Below are 21,739 nucleotides of genomic sequence, written 5' to 3' on the forward strand. Positions count from 1 at the left end.
GGATAGTAATTCTTTCCTATCCGGGAAATTCTGGTCTTGATCAAGGACTATAGGCAGAGCGGTTAATTTAACCTCTAATCCACATAATTTATACATTACACTCACCACCTTTTCTGTTGCAATTATTCTTGAAAAAGACGCTGAAATATATGAGGAAGAAGAAGAAGACACTAAACTTCCCTCAAAAGCACCAAATTCCCTAGACTCAGATGCACAATTTGTATTAGTAAGCCATTCGAAAGTGCCCAATATTAAATTTATTAAAATCGGGGACGAAGACAGTCCGGCAATAGCTGCGAATGAATAACTTATTTTTTTACTGATTCTTCACAATTTCACAAAATTTGTTTTGTTTCATAAAATAAACTGAGTAGAGAATTACGGCATGCTATGTATCAGTGATGGCCTTTATGCAAAAATAACTTTCCCGATTTTCTGTTGCAATTTTTCCCGAATTTTCTTTACTGCCTATATAACGAATTCCAAGACCTTTCCAACGAATGCAAAACCGTGGAAATCGGTTCATGCGTCGTGTTCCCTAAATGTTGCAACGCACATTCAGCTGATCCACCATCGACAAAATGAAATATATTTGCAGAAATTGATGCGGTTCCTCTGTTGTTGGCACCAATGAACCATGCAAATGATATATTTGCCCTTGTATCTGTAATTGCAAACAATCATTTGTTGAAGAATCGTGTGATGGTGTAGTCCGTAGAGTATATGTTGTTATTATGTTGCAATTCTTTTTGTTTGTCTAAGTGATTGTAACTTTTACCTTGCAAGTCGGCATGAAGCCGCCTTCTCGAATGATATTAACTCCAAAGGAAGTCATGCGAAAGCAGTTATTATATTCAAGGATGTGTTGAAGAAAATGGCTGGAATCTGGATCACTTCCATCGAACAATGCTTTCAGTGGCTGTGGTGGTGTAAGTAATGGATCCAGTTTGACTTTTCCACTTGCGCAGCACAATCCAGCAGTTTCTCTTTTAAACTTTAACGCATTGCAATATCGGCATATAGTCGTCATAGGTCCAATATCTAATTTTCAACCATCTCTGTAGTTCGCAGAGGGATCATATTGAAATGCCAAGCGATTGTATGATGCCAATGATCTTCGTGTGCTCACGCGTCGTCTTAATCGATCATATTCTCTTCTTGCATTTCGTCTTTCCTCGCTTAAGTTCTGTGAATACCCTTGTTGCTGGATTGCATGCCTTCTGCGGAGACCGATGTTCACACGTCGTGCTCTAGGCATTTTGGACTACAGGCAGAGCGGTTAATCCACATAATTTACACAGTTCAACTTACCACCCTAATACAAATGCTGGTTTCCAATTGCACTGATATGAAACGAATTTATTTTACTCAAAATTGAACACAATTTCGATTTGTCATAAAATAAACTGAGTAGAGAATTATGGCATGCTATGTGTCAGTGTTGGCGCTTTATGCAAAAATGATTTTCCCGCTTTCTGTTACAATTTTTCCTGAATTTTCTTTACTGCAAAAAATCACAAATTCCGAGACCTTTCCAACGAATGCAAAACCGTGGAAATCGGTTCGTGCGTTCTGGAATTATTTGATCCCCGCCGAAAACTCGACTTATTTTTATATAATAGATTAATTCACTCTTAGTTTTTGCGTTTTCTTATCCCCTCTTTGTGTTGTCCCGTTTATTTGCTTTTAGCGGCACTTAAGCGGCTCAAGCTTTCGTTTGTTTTCTCTGCTCACCCACGCTTACGCTCCCGCTCTCTTGTTTTTTTTCGGTACTGCTTATCAGCGCACAGTGGTTAAAGGTTTGAGAAAATGGCTTCAAATTTTATTTGTGATTTTAAAGGCTGCCAAAAAGAGGTTTTGGCAGATCAGCCCAGCCTTCACTGCTGGCTTTGCGATGCGGTCGTTCATGCTAAGTGTCTAAGCTTAACGGGCCGTATCGCTGACGCAATTTCTGCCAAAAATGGCTTGCGCTATTGTTGCCATGCCTGTCGTGAGGTGGAGAAGGATATGTTATCCTTCATGCGGCAATCCAAACGCGGATTTAGTGAACTTAGGGTCAATTTTCGTTAAACAAACGACCTGTTCACAGCGCTGGACGCTCAATTTAGCGGCATGAAGCTGTTAAGCGAATCGCCAAAGCGAAAAAAATCTGCTGCTGATCGGCTGCAATTGGGCGAACCCCAGCCACCAAAGATTTGGCACACTCCCTCGGCACAGCCCCCGACACCGACACCAACTCCAATGGTGTTAAGATCGGGAACGGCTAAAGATTCGGCATTCGAAGGTGCCGGGGCAGAAATGGCAGCAGCTCCGCCAGTGTTAACAGTTGAGTCCGCTGCGGGGTCTCAATCTCTGACTCCGCAGACTTAAAAAAAAATCTCGGCTATCCCAAAGGGAAAAAATAGGGCTAAACCACTAGCAGAAGTCGGTAATGCTGCGTTCCCAAAGACCCTCACCGCTATTCCACCATTAAAAACAATATTTGTTTCTCGGCTTGCTCCTGATCTCGCATCGGAAGATGTACTAGCTCATATACGGAGCAAAACACAAGCCAAAAATGTGAAAGTGGAAAAATTCAATTTCTCATACCCCAGAGATATCTCATCTTTCAAAATAAGTGTCTCCCCCGATCTTTTTGACAAATTTGTTCTGGTGACTTCTGGCCCGAGCACGCTGTAGTCAAGGAGTACGAGGTAAAAATAAAGAAAAAACGGCCTTCACGGCCGGCACAAACCACAGTGACAGCGGGCGTCACGGCAGTGCCAAAAAACTAAATACCTCCCTCCTACTTTCCTATCAGAATACTAGAGGCTTACGCAGCAAGCTCTCTAAATTGTATTCTGATAATTTTTCGTTTGCATCCCAGGTGATTGTATTTACCGAAACCTGGTTAAAGCCGGAGACTCTCAGCTCCGAAATTTTTCCGGGTAAGTACACAACTTATAGATTGGACCGTCTTTCCCAGCGAGGTGGTGGAGTTTTAATTGCCGTTGACTCCACCCTTATTTCCGAACTGGTTCAAATTGACGATCTCACAGGTATTGAATTTATCTGTGTAAAACTATCATTTCCAGGTAGTTTTATCTATATAACTTGTTCTTACGTTCCTCCATCTGCTGAAGAGCCTATTTATTGGAAACACCTTTCGGCAATTCAGGTTGTTTCCAACATGCTTTCAGATAGAGACCAACTTATAACTCTAGGAGACTTCAATATACCTGGAGCTCGTTGGTCATCAGATGGTCTTCCAAAGTGCGGCACAGCATGACCTCATAGATGCTTTGCTTGACATTTCGTTGTCCCAAGTTAACCATGTCGTAAATTCTTTAAATCGCCTACTAGATCTGTGTTTCGTCTCAGATCCTGTAGGTGTAAACTTAACAAGAGTCGATCCATTGACGCTTCCCGAAGACCCTTACCATCCTACTTTCGAAGTGACCGTCGATTTGGGAACTGTCGTAAAGACCAAACCTGATCTGAGTCGCTCAGCCACTAAAGTTCGCTGCTTTCGTAAAGCAAACTTTCAAAGGATGGATATCTTGATTTCTGAATTTAATTGGTCTGAACTTTACAGGTGCACTAACATGGCGTCCGCCGTGGATATTTTTTACAGTGCCATGAATGCATTCTTCGCATCGTGTGCTCCGTTAACCTATCCGTCGGTTTCCAGTAAACCACCTTGGTTCACTAAAGAGCTGACACGCCTAGAAAACGTTAAGTCTAGGCTTTATAATCGCTATAAACGCACCGGATCTCCTACTGTTCATTCAAGATATCTTAGTGCTCGGTCGGATTTCACCGTGCTTAACGCGCAGTGTTATAAAAGTTATTTAACTCGTTGTAGGGTTCAGTTTACGCAGGACCCGAAACAGTTTTATAACCTTGTTAACACTAAGCGAAAACCCAATTTACATCCTTCATCGCTTTCGTTCAAGAACGCTACAGCAAACTCTGATCAGGCCATCGCCGATCTCTTTGCCGAGTTTTTCAAAACTACGTATTGTTCCTCAAATAGCTTAGATCAGACTTACTCTTTTAATTTGCCCAAATCGAACCTAATTTTCAGTCCTATTTTAACCGAAAGCTTCCTTAGTTCGGATCTTCATCGTGTAAAACCAGTTTACTCACCGGGTCCCGATGGAATACCAGGCTGCGTGCTCAGGTATTGTGCTGGAGCTCTGTGCAATCCCCTTCTGAAATTGTTTACCTTATCTTTAGAAACCTCAGAATTTCCCCTTATTTGGAAGGAATCATTTATCATTCCTCTCCACAAAAAAGGTAGCAAATCGGACGCCAGCAACTATAGAGGAATCTCTAAGTTGTCGGCAATTCCAAAACTTTTCGAGAATGTAATTACTCCCCACTTGCAGCATTTATGCAGATCCGTAATTTCACCATGTCAGCATGGTTTTATGAGGCGAAGATCGACCACTGCAAATCTCCTGGAACTCACCTCTTTCGTTATTAGAGGTTTCCAACGTAACTTTCAAACCGACGTGATTTACACAGACTTCAGTAAAGCTTTTGACTCGGTTAATCACTCTCTTCTTGTAAGGAAGCTTGACTTAATCGGGTTTCCTGTTGATCTTCTTAAATGGATTTTGAGCTATTTGAGTGACAGAACTCAAAAGGTTCTGTTTAAAAATGCTCTATCCAAATTCCTCAGAGTCACTTCTGGCGTCCCACAGGGTAGCCACCTCGGCCCGCTGCTATTTACATTGTTTATCAATGACCTCCCGCTGGTTCTAACGAATTCTAGAGTACTTATGTACGCTGATGACGTTAAGCTATGCTTGCAGTAGAAGGACAGCTCTTGCCAGTCAGACCTGCAATCGGATCTTAATAACTTTCAAGCATGGTGTCGTGATAATTTATTACACCTCAATAGCTTTAAATGCAAGCTGATGACACTTTTCACGTGTCACTCCTCAGTTTGCCACTTATATGCTAAATGATTGCGCTTTTGAAAGAATATCTCTTGTTGATGATTTAGGCGTTCGCTAGACCCTAAACTTTTGTTCTCTGAACATATTTCGTGCATGGTTAATAAAGCCAAGGGCATGCTCGGTTTTATTAAGAGGTGGTCGAAGGAATTCGATTCCCCTTATATAACGAAGACCCTTTTTACTTCGTTAGTTCGCCCTATATTGGAGTATGGTTCATGCGTCTGGAGTCCTCAATTCGGAATCCATATTAAGCGTATTGAATCTGTACAAAAGAACTTTTTACTTTTCGCCCTCCGTGGCCTACCTTGGGATGCTGATGAGAGGCTACCGTCCTATTCAAGTAGACTCCTATTAATTAACTTACCCTCCCTAGCTAACCGTACTCCTTCATAACCTAATAAACGGTGTTGTTGAGAGCCCCTTTCTTTTAGGGCAGCTTAACTTCCACGTTCCCCGACTAACATCTAGAACCCTTATCCCTTTAGTAGTTAATCTCTGTAGGCGGGAGTTTGAAGTACATGAACCCTTTAGGGATTTATGTACGGATTACAACCGCCTCTCTGACATTATAATTCGTAGCGATAACCCTTCTATATTAAAAACCTTAATACTTGTAGAGTTAGCTCGTAGTGTAGCACCGTAGTCTAATTTTGCATGCGTTTATATTTTTTCTTTACCTATTTATTTATTTTTGCATGACTTGTAGTAGTTATCTCGTAGAGTAGCACTTATTTTGCATGCGTTTCTATTTTTTATATTCTGTTTATTTATTTATTTATTTATATAGTTATATATTTTTATTATACTTTCATTATTTTGCATGCGTTTTTATTTATCTATGTATTTATAGTATATTATATTTACATTATATTATATTTTGTACTCTCCTAATGTTTCCTCGTTCATTTTCGTCTTTCCTTCTAACGCGTCTATCTAGTTCGCGATTCGTGCCGTACGTCACACGGCTTCGCCCCTCGGTCGGTTGGGCGGGAGGTGGAAGCGGGACCCCGCGCGAAAAAAAAAAAGGTGTTGAGTTGATCTGTGTAAGTTATGCCGATTTGAGGTTAAATTAACCACTCTGCCTATAGACCCAGATCATATACATAACTACAGACCGCACCCACCAATTTCCACGGTTTTGCAAAAAAAAAAAAAAGTTATTCGTTTCCTAAAATTTCAATGGGAAACCAGCTTTTGTCTTTAAGGTGGTAAGTTGGACTGTGTAAATTATGTGGACTTGAGGTTAAATTAACCAATCTGCCTATAGTCCTTGATAAAGACCAGAATTCCCCGGATAGTTCACCAACGCTTTATCCAAGTATTTCTGAAGTATGTCGACAATACCATCGAATCGATGCAGAATTACTATCCAATCGGGACCAGCGGTGGGAATATTCTCAGCTATTGCCAGCCGTCCCCGATGTTAACTAATTTAATATTGGGCACTTTCAAAAGGTTTAGTAAAACAAATGGTGCATCTGAGCCTTGGGAATTTGTAGAATTTGAGGCAAGCTTAGTGTCCTCTTCTTCGGACTTAGCCTCATATATTTCAGCGGCTTTTTCAAGAATAATTGCAACAGAAAAGGTGGTGAGTTGAACTGAGTAAATTATGCGGATTTGAGGTTAAATTAACCACTCTGCCTATAGACCCAGATCATATACATAACTCCAGAACGCACGAACAGAAAAAAAAGTTATTCGTTTCCTAACATTTCAATTGGAAACCAGCATTTGTCTTTAAGGTGGTAAGTTGAACTGTGTAAATTATGTGGATTTGAGGTTAAATTAACCCCTCTGCCTATAGTTCAAAATGCCTAGAGCACGACGTTTGAACATCGGTCTCCGCATGCCAGCAATAAGTGTATTCACAGAACTTAAGCGAGGAGAGACGAAATGTAGTAAGGGAAAATGCCCGATTGAGACAACGCGTGAGTCACGAAGATAAACTGGCGTGCAGCATCTATGCGGATCCCAACCAGCGTGGCAAGCTCCTAACAGCAGCTTCCCTCGACAATGTCGAGTCGACATAGCCCTCGACCTCAGGACAAATTTCAAGAATCCGGAGATCGAGTGCTAGAAAAGATTCCGTATCCGAACGTGTCTCGGGAGACACCGTGCTCCCGGTGTTGCCCAAATCGGTTTTGTCCACTGGAGGGTCCCAACAGCTGTCAGGCCCGGTCTACCGGCGCATAATCACCCTGCCTTGAAAAAACCCCTTATGGCAATACCACCAACGAGACAGTTTCATCTTTCAAAATAGATGTTCTTTGACAAGCTATGCTTTGTCCAAAACTGACCAAAGCATGTGATTGTCAAGGAATTCGAAGCAAAGAAAGAGAAAAAAAGGATAGTTGGAATTACTCTTCCTAGGCCCGATTTGACCAATGCGTTTTCTACGGCTTCCAATTTCATCGCAAAAAACTAAAAAACTTCCTTGGTATCTCCTATCAGAATGCTAGAGGCTTACGTAGTAAGCTTCCTAAATTGTACTATAATAGTGTCACATTTGCTCTTCAAGTATTGTGTTTACAGAAACCTGGTTAAAGCCGGAGATTCTGAGCTCCGAAGTTTTTCAAGCTGTGTTCACAGTATACCGGCTAGATCGGCCTGTAAGACATGTTCCTACATTCCTCCATGGTCGGAACTTTTATTGAAACCATCTTTCCGCTATTCAGTCTCTAAAATAATTTCGGATAGGAACCACTTAGTTAGTAGTTCTTGGTGATTTTAACATCCCAGGGGCTATTTGGTGCCTAGATAATTCCATTAACCACAACACATCACAAAAAATGTGGTTTACCAAAGAGCACTTCAATTAAACGGATAATTTGCCGAAGGTGGCGTATTGGAGTTCGCCTGGCTTACTAGTTATTTATACTATTAATTAGGAAATAAATAAATATATTGAATACAAAAAAACAACTACGAGAAATTTGATACATACATACCCAAGCAGGCATAGCAGAGAGAGAAAGAGTGCGAGTGCCTTTTATAGGCGTACCAAATCAGGTCGCGAGATTTTAAAAGCACGAGGAAGGGAATAGCTAACATATACTCCCCACAGCGCAGCGATCTCCGTCGAGGAAATTTAAATCGTTTTCTCCCGACAGACAGGGCCAATAGCTCCAAGGTCATCAAATTCATTTCTACCCACCGCATTGCGTATGCAACACACTCAAAGTAAGCAGCGAAAAACGGCATCACTCCGGCACAGCATCAGAGATCTGAAGGAAGCAGTCAACGATCCAGAAACCCGGAATCTGGTACCCGGAAGGCTGGACAACAACGAAAACACCAAGATGCCAGAGCAAGTTTAGCGGTCGAGTGACGCTAAGCTCCACAGAACAAAACCCGCACCATAGCGGCACAGCATCAGGAAGCCCGCACCACGACGGCACAGCATCATGAAGTCCGCACCAAGGCGACACAGCAGCTGGAAGCCTGCACTAAGGCGGCACAGCATCAGGAAGCCGCACCAGGGGGGCAACATTATCGGAAAGCCCGCACGAAGGCGGCATATCAACAAAAAAGCCCACAACACGGCGGTACAGTATCCAGAGGCCCGCACCACGCCATCATCGCGAAAAACAAACCAACGAATTTAGCCGTCGACTGAATCTAAATTCTGGCCGAGGAAAGAGCTAGAGGAGGAGACAAGAATGAGTCAGTTATAGGCCGAAAGAAGAAACTGAAAAACGTATTTGATTAAGGGGGGACATCTGAGTAACTGGCAAAAAAAAACCCATTTTCTAGAATTTTTTTTGGCCAAATGAAAAAGCCAATCGAAAAATTTTAAAGTAGGTTTGATAATGTTAGATGTGAACTACAAAATAATTTTTTTTTTTAATAAATTGAAAACAAAATGGCGGCTGTGCAGCATGTCTGGGTAGACCCTATTTTTTTTAAAGGAATCAATGGCCGAAAACCTAACGTCCTTAATTTTTGATCTATAACAAAAAATCAAATTCTGTTAGCTTCTGTATCTCAACCGCTATCGACACACGTAGGATTTTTTCGATATTTTGAATTTAGGCAAAATGGTGAGTGATTAAATACAATTTTCATGAAAAAAAAACGTCACAAAATTGTTGATAAAAAAACAAATCCTACGTGTGTCGATAGCCATAGGTATTTTGGATATACTGTCAAAATTTCAGATCGATCGGTTAAGATTTGTTCGAGTTATGTTTTCGGCCAACTCAAAAAAAGTGGTTTTGAGAAAAACGCTTTTAAAGTTTTAAGATCGTATATATTTACATGAGAGGCATCGCCGTAGAATGGAAAATTTCGACACTTAGACACATTTGCCGGACTATTTCTTTTGATATGTTATTTTTAAGACACTAAAGAATTTTTTAAGCAAAAAAAATGTTTTTCGATTTTTAAAAAAAGTTTCTCAGATGTCCCCCCTTAAGAAGCTTACTGGAAAAAATATGTCCATTTATTAATTTATAAAGGAACATCACGACGTGGCAGGTCCGACAATCCTTAAGAGAGGGCAGGTCCAAAAGGCGTAGTCTGTCAGCATAAGGAGGAAGGTGGCTATTTGTGTCCCAGTCTAAACCACGAAGAGCGAACAAAAGGAATTGTTTCTGAACCGATTCGATAAGGTTCTGATACTTTGTATATTGGGAGGACCATACACACGAACAATATTCGAGTATGGGCCGAACCAGGGATATATATAAGAGTTTTGTAGTGTAGGGATCATCGAATTCCTTAGACCATCGTTTTACGAAAGCAAAAACACCCTTTGCTTTACCGACAATTATACCGATGTGATCGGTGAAGCTGAAGTTGTGGGTAAATAGAACACCAAGATCCGTTACAGAGTGGATACGTTCAAGAACACTCGTGCCTAATAAATAGTTAGCCTGGAAACAATTTCTGCGGTAAAACGACATGTATTTACATTTAGAGTTGTTAAGAAACAATAAATTGTGAGTGCACCAGGATAACATGTTGCTTAAAAACATATCGTTTTCGCCAAGCTTTGAGTTGGACGTGCTTTATATCGCTCTACATTTATTCAAAGTTTTCTTAGTGAAATCCTATTTATCAAAACCCAAATTTTTGGCAAGTGGTCGGTGTTTCCGTGAACTTCATAATCAATAAACAACCGGTCCTTTGTAAATAAAGTCTGTGACTTTATCGTCGTTAAACAATTTCGATTTTACAATTGCCTTGCCTTCCTATTCTTGTGCATTGTGTTTACCGCTTATCGCTGCATCGCCTTGTATTTGTTGTTGGCGCTAGCTAAATCAATAACACAAATTTCTTATTTTTTGGCGCTTAGATAAAAGCTTTTATTTGTGCGCTCTTCGCTTTCTGTTTTGATCGGTCTGTTCGCCGCGAAAACTAAACAATTTTTTTTTTTCAAAAAAACAATTGTATAATTTGTTTTGATCGGCCATCTCGTCGCGCAAATAAATTAATCCAATTCGTAATTTACTTGGATAAAGTATTTTTTTATTCCAATAATGGCTACGTGTTGTTTCCCTAAGTGCCCGAACGGCCAAAAAATTTCTTCGCGGCATGTCACTGTCTACTGCTGGCTCTTTGATAATATCGCCCACATTGGATGCGCCGATCTGGGGCAAAATGGATCGCGTATCACCGACCGCATTCGCGAAAATCCTGGATTGGACTGGACGTGCCCGAGCTGCCTGCATATCAAATCCGATATGCGGGTCTTCATAAGGCAGACTCACCTGGAGTTTCAGTCGTTGGCGGCCGGCTTTAAGGAGTTGTCAACTCGCTTCCAGAAGGCGGAACACCATTTCAAGTCGCTTAAACTGCTAAGTGACCCCGTAAACAAAAACAAGAGCAACCTGTCTGAAAAGTTCTTATCTCTTCCAGACCCTGAATGCCCCCTTATGCAGTTCACCCCACGTGCCAAGCCTGCAGCCGTGGATAACGGCTCTGGTGATGATGCATCATCGATCACAACTTCTATGGTTGAAGATCTTGTCAGGCCGTTGGATCAGCAGCCTGTCAACGTTGTCCAGGCGTCCACGTTGCACGCTGCTGCCTCTGCTGAAGTTGCTGCACCAGTCCCCATTCTCGGAGGGGGCGAAGCCACCATGCTCCCGGTTCTGCAGCCTGTCTACACCGATCAGGCATCCACGTCGCGTGCTGCTGCCATCAACGACGCGTCGGTGGTGTCAAATCCCAACCCAGTGGCTCCCCCGGTGGTCACTATCTCGGTGCCGGCCGTTACCAGAAGCGGCCCCCAACAGTCGACAATTTCTGGCGTTGCCAAACGCGGACCGGTGCCTTTGGCTGGTGTTGCTCCGAAAAAACAGATATTTGTTTCCCGCCTCAATCCAGATGCTTCTGAGGGCGACGTTAAGACCCACTTGAGCAGCAAATTGAATGTTTCTGTTACTGAATTTAGTGTCTCCAAATTCAATTTTAAGGAAAGACGTGATATATCTTCGTTTAAAATTACAATTTCTGACCAACTATTTTCTAAGGCTCTTGATCCTTCTGTGTGGCCTAAGCATGCAATTGTTCATGAATTCGAACACAAAAGTACTCCTCGTGCTCGCGGGCCTCAAACTCCCTCAACTAGGCCTCCAAAAAACTAATAGACTCTTTTGTTCTTCACTATCAGAATGTTCGTAGTTTACTTGGCAAGCTCAGTAGGCTGCACGTCAATAGTGTCTCTTTCGATGCCAATGTTATTGTCTTTACAGAAACATGGCTCAACTCCTCTGTGTCTGACTCTGAGATTTTTTCAGGGAACTATGCCATCTTTAGACGTGATCGTCCTATACGGACAGGCGGTGGTGTTCTCATTGCGGTTAAATCCGATCTGGTTTCCAATATCATTTCTAAAACTGACACTGATATAGAGTTTGTGGCGGTTCGCATCCAGGTTTACGATTATTCTATCTACGTTTCATGCTCGTATATTCCACCTAGGTCTGACACTGATATTTATATGCAGCATTTATCCTTAATTCAAGAAATTCATTCTTCCCTTGGTATTAATGACCACCTTATCGTCACGGGTGATTTTAATCTACCCTCCATTTCCTGGATGCCCTTACCTGATTCAAATGTTCTTGTTCCCACCTCACCCCACGATTTAATTCATGGTCTCATTGACCATTCATTGGGACAATTAAATTTTGTTAGAAACTGCAGTAATAACGTCTTAGACCTCATCTTTGTCTCTGAGTTTGCCAATGCCTACGTCACTAGAATTGACCCTCTTTCTAGTCCTGAGGACGCTTATCATCCCACTTTGGAGCTAACCCTCGAAGCCTCCACACCATTATTATTGTGTCCGGAAGCTGAGCCTGCAACGTTTCGTTGCTTTCGAAAAGCTAAGTTTACAGAAATGAACCACCACTTATCCTTAACGGATTGGACTTTCTTGAACTCCACAGAGGATCCCTCAGACATTGTTAAGCGTTTCTATGAAATAATGTACTCAGTTTTCGACATGTATGTCCCTTCATTTCCCTCACCAGAAGTTTCTCATAAGCCCCCTTGGTTTTCTCGTCGGCTTTCATATCTAAAAAATCTGAAATCCAGACTGTTTAAAAAGTATAGCAAATCTGGTCTTCAAGTCGACCATTCGAGATATTTAACTGCTCGTACAAATTTCCTAGCACACAATTCTGAATGCTACAGAAACCACTTAAATCGGTGCAAAATTGAGTTTCAGGCTAACCCGAAGCAATTTTACGCTTTTGTAAACTCGAAACGGAAATCTCAACAATTTCCTTCATGTCTTCATTTCGATAATGCCTCCGCTTCCAATGAGCCTGATATCGCGAACCTGTTCGCAAAGTTCTTCCAGACTACATACTCACAAACTAATTTCGATAATAACTCAGAGTATTCTTTTCCACTCCCGCATTCCAATTGCATTTTTATGCCTGTAATCAGCGAAGATGATGTTCTTCATAATCTTAGAACAATCAAACTTTCCTTTTCCTCTGGTCCAGATCTTGTACCTAGCTGTGTTCTGAGGAATTGTGCCAGCTCATTATGTAGACCATTGTCTAGACTTTTTCAGTTATCACTTCAGCATTCGTTTTTCCCCAAAGTTTGGAAAGAATCGTTTATCATTCCGCTTCATAAAAAGGGCAGTAAATCTAATATTGAGCACTATAGAGGTATTGCAAAACTTAGTGCGATTCCCAAATTATTCGAATTTCTAATTACTACTCAGCTTCAGCACCAATGTAGCTCAATAATGTCCCCCTCACAGCATGGCTTCATGAAACGTAAATCAACGTCTACAAATCTCCTTGAGTTTGTTGCTGTCATTAGAAACGCATTTAAAAATAACACCCAAACCGATGTTATCTTTACAGATTTCAGCAAAGCTTTCGATTCGGTGAATCATCAATTACTGCTGAAGAAACTTTGTCTGTTGGGTTTTCCGGTTACGTTGATCAAGTGGATTTCTACATATTTGTCGAACCGTACTCAAAGAGTTGCATTCAAGGGTTCATTCTCAAACCTTGTTCACGTGACTTCTGGCGTTCCTCAAGGGAGCCACCTCGGTCCTCTTCTATTTGGCATTTTTATAAATGATCTGCCCCAAGTTATTCTCCACTCTTACGTCTTGATGTATGCTGATGACGTAAAACTATGTTTGCCTCTTGTGAATCCTGACTCTGCTCAGCTCTTGCAAGCTGATTTAAACAACATGATGTCCTGGTGCACTCACAATTTATTGTTTCTCAACAACTCCAAATGTAAATACATGTCGTTTTACCGCAGAAATTGTTTCCAGGCTAACTATTCCTTAGGCACGAGTGTTCTTGAACGTATCCACTCTGTAACGGATCTTGGTGTTCTATTTACCCACAACTTGAGCTTCACCGATCACATCGGTATAATTGTTGGTAAAGCAAAGGGAGTTTTTGCTTTCGTAAAACGATGGTCTAAGGAATTCGATGATCCCTACACTACAAAACTTTTATATATATCCCTGGTTCGGCCCATACTCGAATATTGTTCGTGCGTATGGTCCCCTCAATATGCAAAGTATCAGGATCTTATCGAATCGGTACAGAAACAATTCCTTTTGTTCGCTCTTCGGGGTTTAGACTGGGACCCTCATCGCCACCTTCCTCCGTATGCCGACAGACTACGCCTTCTGGACCTGCCCTCTCTTAAGGATCGTCGTACCTGCCATGGCGTGATGTTCCTGCATAAATTAATAAATGGATATATTTTTTCCAGTAATCTTCTTAAGCAAATACGCTTTTCAGTTCCTTCTAGGCCATCACGTTACGTTCGGCCTATAGCTTTGGATATTTGTAAAACTAATTTCGAGGCACACGATCCTTTTCGCGTTTTATGTTCGCTTTACAACGACATGTACTCTCTTTTATATTTTGAAATGTCATTAGACTTTAACAAAAATAATATTTTAAGACACCTATCCTTGCCTCTGACCACCTGATGTGAGTCGGAGCATATCATTAAAAAACACTCCTTATCCGGTCTGAGGTAAGGATATGGATTCAAAATGGCAGATATTTGCTATTCTTAATAAAAAAAAAAAAAAAAAAAAAAAAAAATCAGCTTGCAAAAGCTGAGCAGATTCATTCACAAGAGGCAAACATAGTTTAACGTCATCAGCATACATCAAGACGTAAGAGTGGAGAATAACTTGGGGCAGATCATTTATAAAAATGCCAAATAGAAGAGGACCGAGGTGGCTCCCTTGAGGAACACCAGAAGTCACGTGAACAAGGTTTGAGAATGAACCCTTGAATGCAATTCTTTGAGTACGGTTCGACAAATAAGTAGAAATCCACTTGATCAACGTAACTGGAAAACCCAAAAGACAAAGTTTTTTTCAGCAGTAACTGATGATTCACCGAATCGAAGGCTTTGCTGAAATCTGCAAAGATAACATCGGTTTGGGTGTTATTTTTAAACGCGTTTCTAATGACAGCAACGAACTCAAGGAGATTTGTAGACGTTGATTTACGTTTCATGAAGCCATGCTGCGGGGGGACATTATTGAGCTATATTGGTGCTGAAGCTGAGTAGTAATTAAAAATTCGAATAATTTGGGAATCGCACTAAGTTTTGCTATACCTCTATAGTGTTCAATATTAGATTTACTGCCCTTTTTATGAAGCGGAATGATAAAAGATTCTTTCCAAACTTCGGGGAAAAACGAATGCTGAAGTGATAACTGAAAAAGTCTAGACAGGGGTCTACATAATGAGCTGGCACAATTTCTCAAGACGCAGCTAGGTACAAGATCTGGACCAGAAGAGAAGGAAAGTTTGATTGTTCTGAGATTTTGAAGAACATCATCTTCACTGATTACAGGCATAAAAATGCAATTGGAGTGCGGGAGTGGAAAAGAATACTCTGAGTTATTATCAAAATTAATTTGTGAGTATGTAGTCTGGAAGAATTTTGCGAACAGGTTCGCGATATCAGGCTCATTGGAAGCGGAGGCATTATCGAAATGAAGACAGGATGGAAATTGTTGAGATTTCCGTTTCCGTTTGACGACGAAAATCATGTAACATGTGTTATAGCAGCCAAGGTTAAGTTAGGTTAATCCGGACGGCCCTCGTGGGGCCACACATAGGCCAATATGGACCTTAGCTATTCAGGGAAATTCCTGGATGGACCTAGAGACTATTTATGCGGGTTTCGAGATCCGTGAAGATCAAGGTGTTTTTCGCAGAAGCAAGGACTTCGCCTGGCTTCCTTCTGGAGGCATTTTCTAGCGATGCCAAAACCGAAGAGCCTAGGTATCTCACTCTTACCCTCGTTAGGGCCGGACATTTCAAATGAGATGCTCCAAGGTTTCTGTTGCCTCGGATTCATCACATTTCCGGCATTTGGCGTTGTCGGTTATACCCAGCTTGACTGCATGAGCATTGGGTATTATACTAACATTCTGCAGTCCTTCCAAGGAATGCAGCACGTAGTGAGAGAGTTTTTCGTTGCGCTCTTTGCACATGATTTTTGATATTCTGCAGGTTGCGGAATTACTCCTCCACCTGCTTTTTACGCTTGCGTCAGCCCGTCTCTCTAGCTCGCTCTGGAGCGTTCTTAGGGAGATAGGGACGTTTTCTGTTCGTTCACTCGCCAGTCCAACGCCTTCTTTTATAAGTTCGTCCGCGGTCTCTTTACCGTCTATGCTTTGGTGGCTGGGAACCCAGTAGATCCTCACTGACTTAGTTGTGCTCAGGCTATCTAGAGACTCCCTGCTTGCCAGTACATTTTTGGAAATGACCGCTGATGATTGCATGGATCTTATCGCTGCTTGACTGTCTACGAACAAATTGACCACCTCATGTGGACGGTTTATGATCAGCGCAAGCTCTGCTGCTTATCTTATCATTTCAGGGTCTTAACAGTATATGCCCGCTCAAACTTATCCATTCATCTTGAAGCCGTCGATGTATGTATTGAGGTATTGAGCATGGTCCTGGCCTGACCTCCAGTCATTTGGTCCATTAATACTGTTGTGTTTACATCCGGGCACGTTCTGGGTATCATGTAGTCAGATGTACTGCAAGGCAAGGGTTTCCTTGCCAAGAATGGCAGTATCATTATAAATAAAAATAAAAAGCCGCAACCACTTTTCAAAGTCGAACTGGAGCCAGAAAGTAAAACCCTGAAGAAGAATGAAGTTCACCCGATCTACAAGTTGCAGTTCCTACTGCATCGAAGAATCACCGTGGAAGAACCACACAAACGCAACGGTCCTGTGCAATGCACAAATCGCCAGGAGTATGGACATACAAGGACATACTGCACCCTTCGGTCAGTCTGCGTAGTCTGTGGAGACTTCCACAATTCCGCACACTGCCCTGCGAACAAAGAAGACCCAAAAACGAAAAAATCCGGAAACTGTGGAGGAAATCACACAGCTAACTACAGAGGCTGCGTGGTAGAAGAGGACGGTTGTGAAAGCGAAAGTGAAAGGTCGCACCGCGGGGGTGCTCCCGCGTAACGCGTTGTGTGTGGGTTGTGGCAAGGCCCCCTGAGCGAGCAGGTGCGGATCGGCCGCGCGAGGCGGTCGATAATACTCACCGGCAGTGGCAGGACGCGGGTGTACCTGGAGGACCCGGGAGGTCCAGTCTTCTAATCCGGAGCATCTGGTCGGCGGAGAGAGCGGTGAGAGCGATTTCTCTGCAAAGCGGTAGGTTGTTGTTGCCTCCTTTGTAAAAGTTTCCTCTCGCGGTAAATGTGGCTGCCCCCGCAGCATAAATGCCAGTCACATCAGCTGTTCGTACGATCAGCTGTGACGCAGTGCTGGAAATGTCTGGGAGTCCACTGATATGGCAGCTCCCAGCCCTTACCTGTTTGCCGTGACGAAAGCTGACGGGTACGACACGCATATGCGATCTCCATATGCAGGAGATAGCATACTTTTTTGGGCTGCTGCCCCAAATCCTTGGCAGGAGGCAACGGATTCGGGAAAAAAAACCCCAAAATACGGACCGCACGGGGATAAAATAGGTGGTAAAGGTCAAGGAGCGGACCAACAGCCAACACCGCCGCTCTGCGGTACACCCTTAAACGGGGCTCTGGCGACCGAGCAGGAGCGGTATAACTCCCACCCGGTTAGCCACGGGGAAACTCCTGGCCAACGAGCGACCCCGCACGCGCATGTGCCGTATCTCCCTACCCCTCCACGTAGCGTCTGTCCCAAATTGGGCGGCTACCCGGTGTGCGTCTGAGCCATAGTGGCCGGCAGTGACAGCACCTGGCAGAAGGTATAAAATGCAGCCGAGCATGGGCAACAATGCAACAAATTTGGAATGTGAGTATATAACGACACTACTCTGCTGGAGAAACTGCACAAGCAGATGCAGGATAAGCAGGTCCGCCATATCAACAACCGCATGCGGGAAATGGTCACCGAGATGAGGAGACTCAAATCCTGCATCGAGCAGTCGGGCGAGAAGGCTGTGGTCTCGGAGAGCGTTTGCAGTAAATGCGCCCAGGTCTCACCGAATGGGAAGTGCAGCGTGAACAAGGGGCAGCAGACGACTGCATTGAGGACGAAGAACCATGCTGTCCAGACGGACCCACGGCGGGGACAAAGCCAACCCGAGGGTGCGGTCGAAACCCGGGATCGCCCCGGGCAGGCCCAGCCACCAGCTCGTCAACCGCCAACCGTGCAGCAGCGCGCATGGAGCCGGAACATCGGCAAGAAGGCACGGCGAAGACCGCAGGGCCTGTTTCCGCTGCGACCTCGTGGAGCACGGTAAACAGGGTTCGCTGTACGGCAAAAGGAAACCTACTCCTGGAGGTGGCAAAAGGCAGCAAGGGAAGCGCCGAGTCCATGAGAGACAGCATCTCCCGAGTCCTTGGGGACGCGGCGGAAGTTCGGGCGCTGACCGAGGATTCGAAGGTCTGTGTCTTCGTAATAAGGGACCTCGACGCGATTACGTCGGAAAGCGAGATCCGAAACGCCTTCACAAAGCAGTACCAGCTTAGTGAAGGGGCAGTTAAGGTCCGAAGCCTCCGCCCCGGATACGGAGACTCCAAAACAGCGGTGATCAGCCTGCCTTGCCCTATGGCCAGAGAGGTAAGGAAAAGAGGCGAGATCCGAATAGGATGGACGCAGTGCAGAGTGCGTGAGCGCGAGGGCCCTCCTCGATGCTTTAGATGCCTGGAACTGGGGCATATCGCCAGCAGATGTAAGAGCCTTGTGGATAGGAGCGGCTGTTGCATCAGGTGCGGCGAAGCAGGACACTTGGCAGCCACGTGCAAGAAGGAGCCGGTGCACCCCCCCGGTAAGAGTGCTGGCGGCAGCGAGACCAACGGTCGATCCGGCAGCAGAAGCAGCCCGGTCGGAACTGGCGGTGAGGGCCCCCCAAGGATGTCATGCAATTGATTCAGCTCAACCTGAATCATTGCAGGGCGGCGCAGGATTTGCTGCAGCAGACGGTCCGCGAGGTATCAGATGATGTTGCTTTTTTGAGCGAACCCTACAGGGAGAGGGAAGGAGCGGAGTGGGCCAGCGACCGCACTGGCAAGGCGGCCCTTTGGCTATGCGGCGACAGGCGACTTCGGATGTCCTGCATCCGGGAAGCCGATGGCTTCGTGCGTGCAGAAGTCGGTGGCTTTTGGATGTACAGTTGCATCCGTTGGAGGCGTTTAGCAGGATTCTCGACGAACTTTGCTACGACTTGCGCGGTAGGGCGAACGTAATAGTTGGAGGCGACTTCAATGCCTGGGCCCAGGAGTGGGGATCCACAGCGACCAACGCCAGAGGACGGGTGGTGCTAGAGGCGTTCGCCTCGACGGACGTTGTCCTCCTGAACCACGGAGAGCGGCACACGTTTGTCAGAGCGGGAGCCGCCTCGATCATTGACCTCACATTTGCGAGCAGTGCAATCTCCCATAATGTCAAATGGGAGATCAGCGACGCATATACGGGGAGCGATCACGAGGTTATCCTCTGTTCGGTAGGGGAGTCCGAAAGTCCTCGCGCCGTGTTGAGACCCAACAAGGCATACCGACCGGACACGCTTTGCACACAGAAATTCACGGACGCACTGGAGGGCATGTCAGCTGATGAATCAGTTGGAGCGAACGAGTTGGCGAACCAGACCGCTGCACTTATGGAACGTACCTGCGACAGGAGCATGCGGCTGAGAGGGGCGTTTCGGAGGAACAAAAGGCCTATGTTCTGGTGGAGCGACACGATAGCCGACCTCCGGTCCACTTGCCTTCGCGCGCGGAGACGTATGACGCGGGCTCGAGGCTCGTCCAGAGTCGCCGAGGCATATAAAATGGCACGGAAGACTCTCAAAATTGCCATAAGGGACGCGAAGAGGGACAGCTTCCTGCGGCTCTGCGACGAAGCGGAAAATGACCCCTGGGGCGGAGCCTATAGACTGGTGGTTAAAGGGCTGAAAGCGGGTAGCACGGCCCCTTCTGATCCGGATACACTGGACTGAATAGTGCAAGCCCTATTCCCGAGGGGAGCACCGGTGACCCAGCAGAGCAGCGCTGTGAGTCATTCCAGCGACGCCTGGGCGGTTTCGGACGAAGAGGTGACCAGGATGGGACGGAGCGTGCGCCCCAAAAAGGCGCTGGGGCCGGATGCAGTGCCTAACCGTGCGAGGCGGTGAAGGAGACGGCGGGATCTGCGATCGCGGGAAAGAGGTGGGAAGGCGGTTCCAAGAAATACTGTCTGGTGGTCACGCTGGACATTAGGAACGCCTTCAACACAGCGGACTGGAATCGGACGCTGGAGTCTCTTGCAGCCCTCAACATTCCAGGATATCTGCTGGAGATTGTGAGAAGTTTCTTCAGTGAGAGGACTCTCGTCGTGGACACGAGCACGGGGTCCAGAGCATACGAAGTCTCAGCCGGAGTCCCGCAGGGCTCCGTGCTGGGACCCCTGCTCTGGAACACCATGTACGACGGGGTCCTGCGACTCCCGATGCTCAGCGACACCAAGATAGTTGGCTTCGCGGACGACATAGCCGTGGTTGTAGTCGCGAAGGAGCGGGCGGCTGCGGAGGAAAAAGCGAATGGTGCGATCAGAGCAATCGAGGCGTGGCTCTCGAACGCTGGCCTGGAGTTAGCTGCGCACAAGACGGAGGCAGTCCTGATTTCGAGCAGGAAAAAAATCGAAACGGCGGAGGTCCTGGTCGGAGGAACGGCCATAAAATCCCAGAGGGCCATCAAATACCTGGGTGTCCTCCTCGATACAAGGCTGTCCTTCAAAGAACACCTCCAGTACGCCCAAAAGAAGGCCAGTGGGACGGTTGGAGCACTTTCTCGGATGCTGCTGAACACCAGGGGACCTAAGCAGAGCACAAGGAGGCTGCTGACCAGCGTCATCACCTCCCAATTGCTGTATGCGGCACCAGTATGGTCGGAGGCGGCTGGAAAAAAGTCTTATATGCGGGGTATCGAGTCAACGTATAGACTCTGTGCCATTCGAGTGGCGAGCGCCTTCCGAACCATCTCGGACGACGCGGTGCTGGTGTTAGCAGGACTGGTCCCTCTGAATGAGCTGATCCGCGAGAAGGCGGACATTCGTGCCGTGCTCCTCGGCCAGCAGGGAGCCGACACGGTCTCGAAGGCCGAGCTGAAAAGCGCGGCCAGAAAAAGGAGGTACGGAAGCTGGCAGGCCCGGTGGGATGCCTCGTCTAAAGGTCGCTGGACCCACAGGATGATCCCCAACATCGAGGCCTGGATGGAGCGGAAGCAAGGACAGGTAGACTTTTACCTGACCCAGGTGCTGAGCGGGCATGGATGCTTCCGTAGCTACCTCAAGAGGTTTGGCCACGACGCGGAGGAAAGCTGCCCGGAATGTGGATCCGGGATAACAGAGGATGCAGCCAACGTCATCTTCGACTGCCGCCGGTTCGACGAGGAAAGGGACGAGCTGGAGGCGATAGCAGGTGCAGCCATCAGTGCGGATACGCTGGTGCCTCTGATGCTGGCGGACCCGAGGACATGGGAGGCGGCGGCAGAGTTCGCTGCCAAGCTGATGAGATCTCTCAGGGCCCTGGAGAGATCGAGGAAGGAGCAGACTGGCTGAGCGGCTTACCGATGTGCGAAGCATTGCTTTGCGGCCGTACCGCACACTCGCGGGCCCCTTGCCCTGCCATACTCATTTTTTGTTACTCGTGAGCGAATTGTAAAAGTAAAAATCCCTGATGTGTAATAAATGAATACAAAAAAAAAAAAAAAAAAAAGAGGCTGCGTGGTCTACAAGGAGCTGAAGAGTCGCATGCGACGAGCAACACCTACACGCCAACAAAATACACAAAATGTGTATTATAATTCAAAAACTACTCCATATGTATTTT

General features: G+C 45.4%; 1 protein-coding gene across 1 annotated transcript; it reads left to right on the plus strand.

Annotated features, from left to right (window-relative positions):
* The first annotated feature begins 10,630 nt into the window (after window positions 1–10,630).
* On the plus strand, window positions 10,631–21,468 carry LOC138928682 (uncharacterized). The gene is made up of 6 exons (XM_070286179.1): window positions 10,631–10,748; window positions 10,806–11,137; window positions 17,753–18,168; window positions 18,827–19,039; window positions 19,108–19,813; window positions 20,038–21,468. The coding sequence occupies exons 1-6, from the start codon at window positions 10,631–10,633 to the stop codon at window positions 21,466–21,468; spliced, it is 3,216 nt and encodes a 1,071-aa protein (XP_070142280.1).
* The last annotated feature ends 271 nt before the right edge of the window (window positions 21,469–21,739 follow it).

This window comes from Drosophila kikkawai, chromosome 2L (genome assembly GCF_030179895.1).
Source record: "Drosophila kikkawai strain 14028-0561.14 chromosome 2L, DkikHiC1v2, whole genome shotgun sequence".
Taxonomy (NCBI): Eukaryota; Metazoa; Arthropoda; class Insecta; order Diptera; family Drosophilidae; genus Drosophila; species Drosophila kikkawai.